The 15909-nt window shown below is 43.6% G+C and overlaps 1 protein-coding gene across 9 annotated transcripts in view; it reads right to left on the reverse strand.

The window, feature by feature from the left end:
- Positions 1–15909, reverse strand: part of zmynd11 (zinc finger, MYND-type containing 11) — a 223277-nt gene that overhangs the window by 31603 nt on the left and 175765 nt on the right. For all 9 annotated transcript variants that reach the window (XM_070881598.1, XM_070881597.1, XM_070881603.1 and 6 more), the window contains one exon: positions 3678–3885. In XM_070881598.1, the coding sequence (XP_070737699.1) occupies positions 3678–3885 (208 nt within the window). The remainder of the gene's footprint in view (positions 1–3677; positions 3886–15909) is intronic.

A 15909-nucleotide genomic window follows, 5' to 3' on the forward strand; every position in this document is an offset into this window, starting at 1 on the left:
GGTAGCAGCACAGGCATACTGGCATAGTATTCACTAATTGAGTTTAATATAGGAGATAACGACATGGAGTAGAATTCTACCTGTATTTATGTTCAGCCAAAAAAAGGATCTTTTGCTAAAAAGGTTATTTCATAAACATAGCATTGGAGATAATGTGAATTTAAAGAAACATCACTTGCAATGTGTAAGTCATTACAACTATATATATATATATATATATATATATATATATATGTATTTATATATATATAAAAATAAAAAGGCTAAGGGTTTATTAATTTTTATTTTGGATTCTGTGCCAATGGTGCAGCTAGCCATTTTGATTTAAATATTCTGTAATTATATTCCTCTGCAGGCAGTAACACTGGGAGGTTTGCTGGGGTACATTTGTTTTTTCTATGCTTGAAGCTTAAACATTTTTATGACAGCACTTGTCATTTTGACATTTCCATGTGAGGAGAGCAGTCAGCTGATGTTTTCACAACAGTACCAACATTCTGAAGAATTTGCAAGCACTGTACTGTGGGTAACTGTTTGATTGTACAAATACAGCAACATTAGGACTATAATTGTGTCATGTATTCAACTGTCATTGTAACCCATGTATAAACTGACCTAAGTTGTACACCGTGAGAACACTGACCACTAGGTGGTGAACTTGTGGGAGACACTCCTAACCTGGACTCTCAGGTATAAAAGGGGAAGCTCCACCCATCACCTTCACTTTAGTGCTGGCTAATAAAGGTTACTGGTCACAGAGTGACCTTCTCTCAAGTATGGGCCTCGTGTGCATTTGTACTGTATAGTAAAGACATATTAAATTGTATCAGTGACACTGGTAATAAATTGGGTTATTGCTGAAAAAGTATAGAACTCAAAAAGGGCTGGATAGCCAAGCATGGATCGAAGGATTAGGAATATATTTATTTAACTACAATCTTAGTCAACAAATCTGTTATTCAGTAACCTGCAGAATATAACTTCCTATTTTCCTTAAGTCAGACCATGTTTACCTTGGAGACTATTTATCCTGGTCTCCTAGTAACATACCAGTAGTTTAAAAACTGAAAACTAATGTTGACATTTTTAGCTGTGTGGCTAGAGAGTCTGAGTTACTCAAAAATCTCAATATGAAACAAAATAAAAACATTTTAAAAAATTATTTACACATCAATGTTAAATGCAAAATATTATTTTTTACTTCCTATTTTTGTCTCCAGTGACACTTTAACTAACTGACCTATTTCTAGGCTCCTGCTGGCTTCTCAGTAGTAGCACACCTCTGAGTTAGAAGTCCTGGGTTGAAATCCCACTCAAGACTTGAGCACAATGATCTAGGCTGACACTTCAGTACAGCACTTAGGGACTTTAGATGCAGATTGCTCTTGCTTGACCTCCTCACATTTCATGTCCTTTTCAATACACTGCAATAACCTTTGCTGCTCTGTGAGGGTGCTTAGGGAGTGCTGTACTGTTCGAGGCTTAACATTCGGATGAGAACTTGACCGAGGCTCTGTCTGCCCCTTCAGATGGATATAAAAGATCCCATGGCATTATTCAAAGAAGAGCAGAGTATATCGCCTGTGGTGTCATGGCTAACATTTAACCTTCAACCAGCACATTATCTGCTCATTTATCTAATTGCTGTTTGTGGGACTTTGCTGTGCAAAATGTCCTATTCTTTGTTCTTTTACCAATATGCATTATTGAAAATTCAGTTTAAACAGTTAAAGTCAGGCATTAAATTTGACCTACTTCTATTCTAAGTTTATCAAAATTATACAAATTAATCATTTTCCAGTGGCTAGTTATAGATTCACTTGATTATTTGTTGCAATCATTTTGTCTTATCTGCCATCTTGCAGCTGTAAAATAATCTGAATATTGAATAAAACTGCTTTAACAGTATATTATACATTTCAACATAATACTTCAGTGGTGTCAAGGCAGTGATATGTTGGACTTCAGATAATGGCTGGAAACAGTTCAAACATCTCTCTCGGGTTATGTAACCTTTTCTGAGGCCCTTGAAGAGATCTTATCTTGCAATCACTGCTATGATTAGTTACTCTGATTGCATTATTTCCTGGTAATCAGTTATTATTTTGCAATGATTAATTCTTGGAATTGGGAACAGGAATAGGCTATTCAGCCCCTTGAGCCTGTTCTGCCATTTAACTAGATTATGGCCGATTGTTTCTCAACTCCATCTACCTGCCCCACCCCCAACCCGGTTCCATAACCCCTCAATTCCCTAACCCAACAAAAATCTGTCCATCAGTTTTGAAATTTTCAATTAAACTAGCCGCAACAGCTTTTTGGCAAAGAGTGTTCCACTACTCTTTATGTAAAGAAGGCCTAGCTCTAAACGTTAAGGTTCTGCCCCCTTGTTCTGGATTCCCCTACCAGAGGAAATAGTTTCTCTCTATCTAACCCCTTTACTCAATTGGATCACCCTTTACTCTTCTACACGCGAGAGAATACAAGCCAGGTCTGTGCAACCTGTTCTCATAATGCAACCCTTTTAGCCCCGGTATCGTTCTGGTGAAGCTGCACTGCGCCCTCTCCAAGGCCAACATATCCTTCCTGAGGTGTGGAATAAAGCTGCCCCACCAGCTACACAGTACAAGTATAATGACGATATCTATCTAGTCATTTTGTTGAGGTAGATGTAACTACAGCAGCTTTATCCATTTGGTTCATGATGATCTCTTAAACCCCTTGATGATATTTCTGTCTTGTAATCACTCATCTGTATTGAATTGTTATAGTTTAATCTACATGAGCACTGTTTTATCAACGAATGGGATTTTCCTAATTTTTAAAAAATGATTTCGTTTTACTGAATTTTTAAAGCTGGTCAATTTCAGATGTTTAATTTATTATTTTAAGGTTCGACAAACAAGAGCACAGGTTGTGGAATTTGTGCCCGTGATTTCTCTAGATACAAGTCTATCCCGACCAGGGGGGAATTACTAAGCAGAAGCCAGGTGCTTCCTCATGTGGAAGAAAAAGGAGCAAAGGCCAGTCATCCTTGCTATCAGATATCTTCGAGCAACCAGCCGACAACTCATTTCAAACTCTGCTGCCTGTTTCTAGTTCCATACCACAAATGATTACATTTAGCTCTACGGTTTGCCAATGGTGGGATCTGAAGTCATAATCTCAAGGTTGTTACTCCATAATCACTGCACCTCTGTACCCGCAACTTTTATTTGTTCTCTCCTGAAGGCAGTGTCTTTCGCTGGGATAGTTCCACAAGTACTAGCACTGCACACCCAAATGGTTACTCTTAGTGGGTAAGCCTAGACAACGAGTACTAGCAAGCTATTCGATCCAGCCAGATGCTAAAATCACTCGACATTGCTGTCCACTGATCCCTCGAAATCAATCCAGCTAATTCTCCTCTCCCTAGCCAGAACGCACAGGCCAATCGGAGTGCTCCAAACCACTGGATTAAACCATCCTATTGGCTCAGCAGAGACTACGGATCAAACCTGGGCTCTCGCTTGGTCTGCACAGCTCGGCATCACATCAAATCGTGCATTTATCCCAAACTATTGAGGAACATCACCTGTAGTAACTCGAGAGTCATTTACAGGCTTCAGAATACTTCCAAATAAAACTGAATATATTAAAAACAACCAAACAAATGAACACTTGCATGGAAAACCTACCTGCTCATTACTTGTGGAAGAGATGCTGGATTCTGCTTCTTCTTCCATTTTATCCTCTGCTTTACTCTTCCAGAACCTCCCTTCACGGACAAAGCGCTGGTGCAATTCTAGCTCATCGCAGGCTTTCTTCCAACCAAGACTTCGTTTTACTGCCAGCTGATGAACATTAACACCAATATCCTGGATATTCTCTGATGGAATCCACGCCCTGCAACCAAAAAGACCATCTGTCACAATGAATCTATAGAAGGTTAGCAATTTAGCAAGTGTAGCATTAAACTAAGCTTTTAGCTGCATCAGCTGTTATTTTAATTCGACAACATATTTAAATAAAGGGAATTTCATGCTGTCGCACAAAACGGCTACATGAAGTCTGCGCCCGAGGCTTCCCAAATAGCAAGTATCTGATCACAGACATCCCCTCTTGGGGAGAAGTCAATGGCTTCCACCACAAGGAGTCACAAAGGAGAAAATGAATCAAAATTCACCCACAGCTGCTCTCATGGGCCTTTCAGTGGCTGATTATAAAATGGCAGAGGTCTATGAGCAGGTCATGGATAACAAGGAGTTGGGACTGTGGAGGCAAAGACTGTTAAATTTAGATTACCACCAGTAGTTTTAAACTGGATAGTTCCATTTTTGAATGGACTCTAACAAAAATAATTCTAAAATATAAACAGAAGGGTAAAAGTTAGATTTTTTTTTAAAAAGTCAATTTTTTTCTCCACTTACTCCTGTCTCATATTATTTGGAAGTATTGTGATGAATTTGTATCACCAATATTCAAACTCAAGCCATGATCCAAACCCTGCCTAGCTTTTGGGCTCCGCAAAAGGTAATCGCCCTAGATATGCTCCATTACAACACTGATTTGATGTTTTAAATTGTGTAATGAAGTGGTTTATAGACAATACAAGTTTGTACTTGAGGAAAGTACTGTCACATAGAATATTTGTACGGCAGGAAAGTTTAATTTTGGGAAGGTAAAGCCAAAGAAGTTAGTTTAGTTTTGTCTAAGTTTTATTCACTGGAATAAATTGAAAATTGGGATACAACCACATTAGTTATTATAAATTTATCCTCATTATTTTTCACTCACTTTGGTAAAATAGGGAAATAAAATTGATTAGGTTATAAAACCACGATCACAATTTCATTCTACCCAAATTCTTTTTCGTAATATTGATGGCATTAAGAACAGGGTGCCTCTAAAGAGAATTTTAACAAATTTTTCAGAAAACACACCCTTGTTTCAGAGAGCACAGCAATACTGCACAAGTTTGCGGTGAGATATCACTTGTCAAGCCAGTGTTTTCCCTTGGCCCAATGCATAAACCAACAGCCCGGATTCAAAAAGGATAAGGAATGTGTTTGAGGGTCTACAGAACAGAACTCAAGATGAAGTGGTCTTGCAGAGCTTCACAAGTGGGAGCATCAAAAACTCTGCAAGCATTAAAGCAGACCTTCCTGATAAAACACAGAATGTTGTCAAGCAGCTGCAGCAGTTCAAATATTAGGATTAGCATACAGGTCCACCTTGAACAGCACTAATTCTTGTAATACAGCTCCAGTTATGATCTTATGACTGAAAGTCCAAACTCGTCTTATCCAGGCCACTGGGTTTGAGCTTAAGATAGCAATCTGCTAATTAGGATTGTGACATCCATCACTAGGCCAATATGGATTTGGTAAAGCACTAAAGCCATTAGCTGCGATAGGCAAGACTGAGCTCGCTGCGGATTTTCCTCTTTCTTCTGGATTTCCCAGCCACCATTGCCATCTGTTTGTTTCAGTGTAGTTTAAATGGAATTAACAAACCAAGGAGATGGAAATTAGTAATTGGAGAGAGCGTAGCACACTTAGAAGGCAATCAATGGAAATACTACAGTCAAGCTTGTTCAACAAGAGTATTAATAGTCTACTTAGTGCTAAAGAGATTTGTTCATCATTGGTTGAGTTCTCATCTGCCCCGGTGATTCAATCCCATCAGGTTTTCACTACATTGGAATGACTATGGAATAACCTTAGGTTACAGATTAATTTCTCACATGTACAACATACTGCAAAGTTACATGCAAAGATGCTTCATAGTGTGCGGCTAATGTAATCATCAACAAAGGCAATTGACATTGACTATGAATTAGTGTGAATGCTGAAGTTGAACTGGAGAATGCAAGCTTTATAGCAGTCCAACGATATTTTGTAAAACCTTATTTGGATACTATTATAATCAATGTTTGCCTGAGAAGTGGCACAACTGCTATGAAGTAAAAGTATCAGACTATCCAATAAGATGCAGCTCCATAAGGTAATGCATCTAATGGAGTACCATTGTGGGAATTCATGATATTTATCCCACGTGATTAATGACCTCAAATGGAGGTTGTGAATGGAATCTGTCAGCTTTCAATTATTTTTGTGTGAAGCAATTCTTGGTTGTTAGAAATGTCACAGGACAATCCTACACACAAAAGCTGCATTGACACCAATTATTCGCACATGCATGGATCTGTGTAAATGAAGATTTCATTTTATATGGAGATTCCAAATACATGCCAAGTGACGCAGTAAAGGGGCCTGCAAAATAAGGGAAGGAATGAGTCAGAGGAGCAGACTGTGCCAGCTAGTGAAGCCAGCCAGCTTGCAGTGTTCTCCATGAAGTTAATAGAGCTTCATATCCTTTGTCCGAATAGATTTGATTAAACTACTTAAATAAATAGTCAACTTAAGTCAATATACATAATGCTTCTGTTAGCTGCTGTACTAGAGTGGCTGTACACATGACATTTTACCCAAAAAATTATTGTATCTATCTACATCTATGTAATGACAGAAGATTAGATTTAGTTAAGTAACTCAAAATTCCTACATTATTGTGCATTATAAATGTTCCCAAACTTGTGATCCATCTTCAGCTGACTCCAAGTATCTTAATACTATTAAGTGGTGACTAAAGTTTTATTTAAGGAGGGATATACTTGCATTAGAGGCTGTTCAGAGAAGGTTCACTAGGTTGATTCCGGAGATGAGGGGGTTGACTTATGAGGATAGGTTGAGCCTATACACATTGTTCAGAAGAATGAGAGGTGATCTTATTGAAACTTATAAGATAATGAGGGGGATCGACAGGGTGGATGCAGAGAGGATATTTCCACTCATAGGGAAACTAAAACTAGGGGACTTAGGGCTCAAATTTGGCCGCTGCCGTTTTTCGGCGCACTCACCCTACTTGCTCCGCTTTTCTAGGATGTGAAATGCGCTGGAAAAAAATCCTCCTGACTTTGCACACTGTCCGGCCTCTCCCAGGTCTTCGCGCAGTGTGGTCAGTCGAATCGGGGGCGGAGCTAGAACCCTGCGCCAAAAACAGTGCTGGCAGCTCTCCACATGGGCATTGGACCTCGACCCCAGCGTCCCGCCGTTCGTCCCGCCCCTATCCCAGGCCAAGTGGCCTCACGCACAGGCCAGCTCGGGCTGAAGACTGACAGTCTGGCTTCAGGTCGGGGGGGGGGGGGGGGGGGGGGGGGGGGGAAGGGGACGCTGGATAGAAGGCCACAATAAGCAGGTTGGTGCGGGCCCAAGCCAGGGCAACGGGGATGGGGGGGGGGGAGTTTTGATCCCGGGGGTGGGGTGGGGCGGGGGGGGGGAGGGAATTCCGAACCGCAGGGTGGGTTCCGATCCCCGACCTCTAGGTAAGATCTGATCCCCAGACGTGTCCGATCTCTGACCCTAGGTGCTGTTCTGATCCTGAAGGGTCTGATCCCCAACCCCGGGAGGTAGGGTTGTTTGTAAGGGGCGGGCTGATGGTGGGTGAGCTTCGGCGGCTGAGAACATAGTACATAAAAATTATGAGCAGGAGGTACTTCTATTTTTTATTTGAATATTTTGAAAAAATTATGTAAATATGTTTCGTCTCTTTACTTCTTTTATTTTTGTAGTTGAAGCTTCCATGAATGCTTCTGTTGTATAGTAAATTAACTTTGCGAAGTTTGTCATATGATGTCCTGTATAGCTGTTTGATCCTATTCACATTCTTTAGTCAAGTCATTAAGTTCTGCTGGCCTCCGATGTACCTACCTGCGCTGATTAGAAACAAAGAAACATAGAAAATAGGTGCAGGAGTAGGCCATTGGGCCCTTCGAGCCTGCACCGCCATTCAATGAGTTCATGGCTGAACATGCAACTTCAGTACCCTATTCCTGCTTTCTCGCCATACCCCTTGACCCCCCCTAGTAGTAAAGACTACATCTAACTCCTTTTTGAATATATTTAGTGAATTGGCCTCAACAACTTTCTGTGGTAGAGAATTCCACAGGCTCACCACTCTCTGGGTGAAGAAGTTTCTCCTCATCTCGGACCTAAATGCCTTACTCTTAGACTGTGACCCCTGGTTCTGGACTTCTCCAACACTGGGAACATTCTTCCTGCATCTAACCTGTCTAAACCAGTCAGAATTTTAAACGTTTCTATGAGATCCCCTCTCATTCTTCTGAACTCCAGTGAATACAAGCTCAGTTGATCCAGTCTTTCTTGATATGTCAGTCCTGCCATCCCGAGAATCAGTCTGGTGAACCTTCGCTGCACTCCCTCAGTAGCAAGAATGTCCTTCCTCAAGTTAGGAGACCAAAACTGTACACAATACTCCAGGTGTGGCCTCACCAAGGCCCTGTACAACTGTAGTAACACCTCCCTGCCTCTGTACTCAAATCCCCTCGCTATGAAGGCCAACATGCCATTTGCTTTATTAACCGCCTGCTGTACCTGCATGCCAACCTTCAGTGACTGATGTACCATGACACCCAGGTCTCGTTGCACCTCCCCTTTTACTAATCGGTCACCATTCAGATAATAGTCTGTCTCTCTGTTTTTACAACCAACGTGGATAACCTCACATTTATCCACATTATACTTCAATTGCCATGCATTTGCCCACTCACCTAACCTATCCAAGTCACTCTGCAGCCTCATAGCATCCTCCTCGCAGCTCACACTGCCACCCAACTTTGTGTCATCCGCAAACTTGGAGATACTACATTTAATCCCCTCGTCTAAATCATTAGTGTACAATGTAAACAGCTAGGGCCCCAGCACAGAACCTTGCGGTACCCCACTAGTCACTGCCTGCCATTCTGAAAAGTACCCATTTATTCCTACTCTTTGCTTCCTGTCTGCCAACCAGTTCTCAATCCATGTCAGCACACTACCCCCAATCCCATGTGCTTTAACTTTGCACATTAATCTCTTGTGTGGGACCTTGTCGAAAGCTTTCTGAAAGTCCAAATACACCACATCAACTGGTTCCTCCTTGTCCACTCTACTGGAAACATCCTCAAAAAATTCCAGAAGATTTGTCAAGCATGATTTCCCTTTCACAAATCCATGCTGACTTGGACCTATCATGTCACCTCTTTCCAAATGCGCTGCTATGACATCCTTAATAATTGATTCCATCATTTTACCCACTATCGATGTCAGGCTGACCGGTCTATAATTCCCTGTTTTCTCTCTCCCTGCTTTTAAAAAAAAATGGGGTTACATTGGCTACCCTCCACTCGATAGGAACTGATCCAGAGTCTATGGAATGTTGGAAAATGACTGTCAATGCATCCGCTATTTCCAAGGCCACCTCCTTAAGTACTCTGGGATGCAGTCCATCAGGCCATGGTGATTTATCGGCCTTCAATCCCATCAATTTCCCCAACACAATTTCCTGACTAATAAGGATTTCCCTCAGTTCCTCCTTCTTACTAGACCCTCTGACCCCTTTTATATCCGGAAGATTGTTTGTGTCCTCCTTAGTGAATACCGAACCAAAGTGCTTGTTCAATTGGTATGCCATTTCTTTGTTCCCAGTTATGACTTCCCCTGATTCTGACTGCAGGGGACCTACGTTTGTCTTTACTAACCTTTTTCTCTTTACATACCTATAGAAGCTTTTGCAGCCCATTTTAATGTTCTTAATTTTCTTAACTCTCCACAAGTGTTTTCACAAGTGGCCACATACGGTGACGTAAGTTAGTTTGGAGTAACTGGCCAAAGTGGCCCCCTTTTGAAAAAAATAAAACTAAACTAAAAAAAAGTCCCAAATAACTCACACTGGTGCAAATTGAATGTGCAAAATGTGGATTTTTAAGATACTCCAGAAAAATTAAGTTGTTCCAACTCCTGGGCAATTTTGAGCCCACAGTCTCAGAATAAGGGGCCGCCCATTTAAAACTGCGATGAGGAGAAATTTCTTCTCTCAGAGGGTTGTAAATCTATGGAATTCTCTGCCCCAGAGAGCTGTGGAGGCTGAGTCATTGAATATATTTATGGCGGAGATAGACAGATTTTTAAGCGATAAGGGAGTTAAGCAATAAGGGAGTAAAGGGTTATGGGGTGCGGGCAGGGAAGTGGAGCTGAGTCCATGATCAGATCAGCCATGATCTTACTGAATGGCGGAGCAGACCCAAAGGGCCAAATGGCCTACTCCTGCTCCTATTTCTTATGTCATGTTCTTATGTTTTAAAGTTTAGCGTTAATGACGCCGATAAATCCTCAACTGCCACTACCAGACAAAATAATATAACCAGTTGAGAAAAATATTCTCGTTTTTAGTTTCCAATTTTTTCCACACTTTTAATGCATGGAAGCAGTTTCAAATTTTATGTATTGCAGCTATGCGCAACACAGTTGGGTTATACACTCAGTGGTTCAAGTCTAAACAAGCTGCCACCAGGAGCAGTTTGTTTCTTTTCATAAGCCAGCTACTCAATATGCATGTCCTGTTCTTTTGCTCCAATTTCCACTCCCTTCACTTGAAGTCACTATGTGGATCACTTCTCGGTTACTTGCTAAATGTGAGGCTTTCCGCAATTCTGTCCCCACTCCCCCCAAAAAATAAACTAAAAACTAATTGTACAAATCAATTGTCCATATAAACAGAATATACAGCGTGGACATAACTAATTTTGTTGGAGTAAAATTATTTATTTTCATGTATTATAAACACATCCTAGTGGGAGGCTCACTCACGCAACAAGTCTAATAGTAAACAACCAGAGCTAATCTCGGCCTGTGTGTGGCTACATGTCTCTACTCTCTATATGTACATATATGTTCCGTATTTATGGTTCTCTCTCTTCCTCTATATCCTAGAATGTATTCCAGTGAAAAAGAAGGGTGGCAAGAGAAGAGATAACCAGCCGTGGATAACCAAGGAAATAAAGGAAAGTATCAAATCAAAGACCAATGCGTATAAGGTGGCCAAGATTAGTGGAAAACTAGAGGATTGGGAAGATTTTAAGCAACAGCAAAGAATGACTAAGAAAGCAATAAAGAAAGGGAAGATAGATTACGAAGGTAAACTTGCGCAAAACATAAAAACAGATAGTAAAAGCTTTTACAGATATATAAAACGGAAAAGAGTGACTAAAGTAAATATTGGTCCCTTAGAAGATGAAAAGGGGGATTTAATAATGGGAAATGTGGAAATGGCTGAGACCTTAAACAATTATTTTCTTCGGTCTTCACAGTGGAAGACACAAAAACCATGCCAAAAATTGCTGGTCATAGGAATGTGGGAAGGGAGGACCTTGAGATGATCACTATCACTAGGGAGGTAGTGCTGGACAGACTAATGGGACTGAAGGTAGACAAGTCCCCTGGTCCTGATGAAATGCATCCCAGGGTATTAAAAGGGATGGCGGAAGTTACAGCAGATGCATTTGTTATAATCTACCAAAATTCTCTGGACTCTGGGGAGGTACCAGCGGATTGGAGAGCAGCTAATGTAACGCCTCTGTTTAAAAAAGGGGGCAGGCAAAAGGCAGGTAACTATAGGCCGGTTAGTTTAACATCTGTAGTGGGGAAAATGCTTGAAACTATCATTAAGGAAGAAATAGCGGGACATCTGGATAGGAATAGTGCAATCAAGCAGACGCAGCATGGATTCATGAAGGGGAAATCATGTTTAACTAACTTACTGGAATTCTTTGAGGATATAACGAGCATGGTGGATAGAGGTGTACCGATGGATGTGGTGTATTTAGATTTTCAAAAGGCATTCGATAAGGTGCCACACAAAAGGTTACTGCAGAAGATAAAGGTACGCGGAGTCAGAGGAAATGTATTAGCATGGATAGAGAATTGGCTGGCGAACAGAAAGCAGAGAGTCGGGATAAATGGGTCCTTTTCCGGTTGGAAATCAGTGGTTAGTGGTGTGCCACAGGGATCAGTGCTGGGATCACAACTGTTTACAATATACATAGATGAACTAGAGGAGGGGACAGAGTGTAGTGCAACAAAATTTGCAGATGACACTAAGATTAGTGGGAAAGCGGGTTGTGTAGAGGACTCAGAGAGGCTGCAAGGAGATTTGGATAGGTTAAGCGAATAGGCTAAGGTTTGGCAGATGGAATACAATGTCGGAAAGTGTGAGGTCATCCACCTTGGGAAAAAAAAACAGTAAAAGGGAATATTATTTGAATGGGGAGAAATTACAACATGCTGTGGTGCAGAGGGACCTGGGAGTCCTTGTGCATGAAACTCTTTTAGATAATCCCAAAAAGTTAGTTTGCAGGTGCAGCAGGTAATCAGGAAGGTGAATGGAATGTTGGCCTTCATTGCGAGAGGGATGGAGTACAAAAGCAGGGAGGTGTTGCTGCAACTGTATAAGGTATTGGTAAGGCCGCACCTGGAGTACTGCGTGCAGTTTTGGTCACCTTACTTAAGGAAGGATATACTAGCTTTGGAAGGGGTACAGAGACGATTCACTAGGCTGATTCCAGAAATGAGGGGGTTACCTTATGATGATAGATTGAGTCGACTGGGTCTTTACTCCTTGGAGTTCAGAAGGATGAGGGGTGATCTTATAGAAACATTTAAAATCATGAAAGGGATAGACAAGATAGAGGCAGAGAGGTTGTTTCCATTGGTGGGGGAGACTAGAACTAGGGGGCACAGCCTCAAAATACGGAGGAGCCAATTTAAAACCGAGTTGAGAAAGAATTTCTTCTCCCAGAGGGTTGTGAATCTGTGGAATTCTCTGCCCAAGGAAGCAGTTGAGGCTGGCTCATTGAATGTTTTCAAGTCAAAGATAGATAGATTTTTAAGCAATAAGGGAATTAAGGGTTACGGGGAGAGGGCGGGTAAGTGGAGCTGAGTCCACGACCAGATCAGCCATGATCTTATTGAATGGCAGAGCAGGCTCGAGGGACTAGATGGCCTACTCCTGTTCCTAATTCTTATGTTCTTATGTTAATGTATCTGTGGTTATCATCTCTAACCCTGAATGCATGTGGTTTTACCTTCTTTAGCCTCGTGTGTCTTTGTAGTTTTGAATATCATGAAATCTGAACGTCCCTCTCTCTCTTGCTCTGCATCTTTCTTTCTCTCCTTATTGCCTATGCTTCTCTAAAATTCTCCCCACGTCTTTAAGATTCTGTCTCCATTCCCATGTGTCTGAATTTTGCAGTCATGATCGTCTTCAGCTAAATGTCTGAACATTTCACTGTGTCTGATCTATCTTTTTCTGTCTACCCTCCTATCTTGGCTTCTCTTTCTAAGTGCCTGAATTACTCCCTTTCCCTCTCTGACTTGCTTATTCTCCATCTGAATGTCTCTCCCTCAAGAGTACCAGAACACATCTCCCTCCTGGTGTGCTCTCTGTTAAATTGCCCATCCCCTCCCTTTGTGTCAAAACTTTTCTCTGTGGGTCTGAATTTCTCTTTCTGGTGCAATCACGAGGTTGGGCTCTATTTTAACCCACTGAACTTGTTTGCCCTCATCTCTCCTAAAATCAGCTAGAATTTATGGGCCAAAGTTTCGGCTGTCCTGCAGAACGACGCACCTCCGAGAGGCCCGCCTATTTTTGTCGAATTAAAAGCGCGCCCAAAACTTACCTCGCAATTCTCGGGTGTTCAGCAGGCCAGTTTAGCAGTCGGCGCGGCGCAGCACAAGCAGCTGGGGGCGGAGCTACAGCCCTGCGCCGAAAAGAGTGCCGGCAGCTGTGCACATGCACAGTGGAGTCTGCGCGCGTGCGCAGTAGTCCTGGCCCTCCCAGCACGTCCTGTCTCCGGGCGACCTTATCCCTGGCCGAAGGGACGTCGCGATGTTTGCCGCCCCTATCCCGGGCCAAGTGGCCTGCCTGCCTCATCGTCCCTTGCCTCGCCGCTCCCGCCCGACCAGCTCTTTGGTGGCGGCGCCCGCCTGAACTTCTCTCCGGTGGCGGGGCCTCGCTCGACCAGCAGCTCTTCGGCAGCGGGGCCTGCCCAACCAGCTCTTCGGCAGGCAGGGCTGCGTGTGCTTTTGGAGGGCTCCCGGTGCTCCCAAACGGATAGGTGCTGCAGTAGGTGAGTAGAAACTTGATTTTTTTATTTATTGATTGATTATTTTTTGATTGACTTAATGGTTGATTTATTGATATATTTATCCTTTGTTATTGATGATGGCTCTTTATTGCTAAAAGTGAAATGCTTAATGCATTGGAAAATCCCCTAACTTCCCTTCCACCACCCCCCCATCGCTGGCAACCTGCGCCTAATTTCTAAAGTGTACGTAAGGTTTTTCTGAGCGTACAAAAGTCGCCTCTTACTCCGTTCTAAGTTAGTTTGGAGTAACTTTTCACTGCCTAAACTTGCAAAACAGGCGTAATTGGCTGGTAATGCCCCCTTTTGAGAAAAAAACTGAACTAAAATGAAACTAAACTAACGCACTAGAACTGGAGCAAACTACAGACCGTGAATTGCGATTTCTAAGTTACTGCAAACTAAACTAGCTGCTCCAAAAAAACAGAAACTCCAGCCAAAACTTGGGCCCATAAAAACTACCGTAAAGTGCAGACAATTATTTGCTAAGCACAAATGAATCTTCCATGACATTGCTCATGTGTCTCGTTTTTTTCTGCATTCTCGTTGTATTGCTGAAGGTGACTTACTCTCTTCACGTGCTCCAGTCTCCATTATCCTTAGTACACCTAGATGTCACGCACTGCCCTGCACCACATCATGTCACTGTGCTCTGTCCATCTGCTAACACCATTCGCCATTTCTGCTGTCCATTCCCTGGTGCACATCTTGCCATTGGTGCTTACCGTAGCCCTCCAGCTCTTCTCCATTCTTTCATTATTTGCTTTCTTTTTTTTGTCTTGCTCGTCCCTATTTTTCTCCATTTCCCCTCGCCCTCCCTCTTTTCTCAACCATCATCTCTCTCCTCCCTTCACCCTTTTCTATTCCTTTTGTCATTTCTCCGTTCATTGTTGCCCCTCACCATTTCCCTTTTTCTTCAGTTTCTCCCATTTACCTCCCCCTTCCTCACACTATTCTCCTTGTGGCTTTGCCTTTATCTTGCTCCTACTTTGCCATCACCATTCCTGCTCTTCATTCTCCCCTTCCCCCTCCCATCACTGTGCCCCTGTTTTCTCACCATCTTTGTAGCGTGCCACTCTGTGTTTGATCTCAGTGCAAATTTTATCTATAATTCTGCTTGCTCTCGATCTATCTTATTCCCATGCCTTCCCACTACATCCTTGCCCGGAATCCGGGCCGATCTGTGGCGGGGTCGCCCAAAAACTGCAAAATGTTCCGAAATCCGAATTCCCTGGCCTAGGCCGCCCCCCCCAACCTCGGACCGACCTCTCCTCTCCTCTCCCCTCCCCTCCCCCACCTCACCTCCTCCTCTCCTCTCCTCTCCTCTCCTCTCTCCCTCTCCCTCTCCCTCTCCCTCTCCCTCTCCCTCTCCCTCTCCCTCCCACCCCTCCACAACCGCCTTGGCCCGACCCTCAGCAGCCTGACTGACTCGCCTCACCTCTCCTACCTCGGCCCGACCTCCCTCCCCCAACCTCCACTCCTCCTCCCCCCCGCCTCTCCCACCCCGCGACCCTCCTCTCCTCCGTCCCCACCCGACCTCCTCTCCTCCGTCCGCCCCCCCCACCCGACCTCCTCTCCTCCGCCCCCCCCCACCCGACCACCTCTCCTCCGCCCCCCCCCCCACCCGACCACCTCTCCTCCGCGCCCCCCCCACCCGACCCTCTCCTCCGCCCCCCCCACCCGACCTCCTCTCCTCCGCACCCCCCACCCGACCCTCTCCTCCGCCCCCCCCACCCGACCCTCTCCTCCGCCCCCCCCACCCGACCCTCTCCTCCGCCCGACCTCCTCTCCTCCGCCCCCCACCCCCCCGACCTCCTTCTCCCTCCCCCCCCCGACCTCCTCTCCTCACCCCCTCCCGACCTCCGATCCCCCTCCCCCCCCTTCTCTTC

Source organism: Pristiophorus japonicus, chromosome 5 (assembly GCF_044704955.1).
Source record: "Pristiophorus japonicus isolate sPriJap1 chromosome 5, sPriJap1.hap1, whole genome shotgun sequence".
Taxonomy (NCBI): Eukaryota; Metazoa; Chordata; class Chondrichthyes; family Pristiophoridae; genus Pristiophorus; species Pristiophorus japonicus.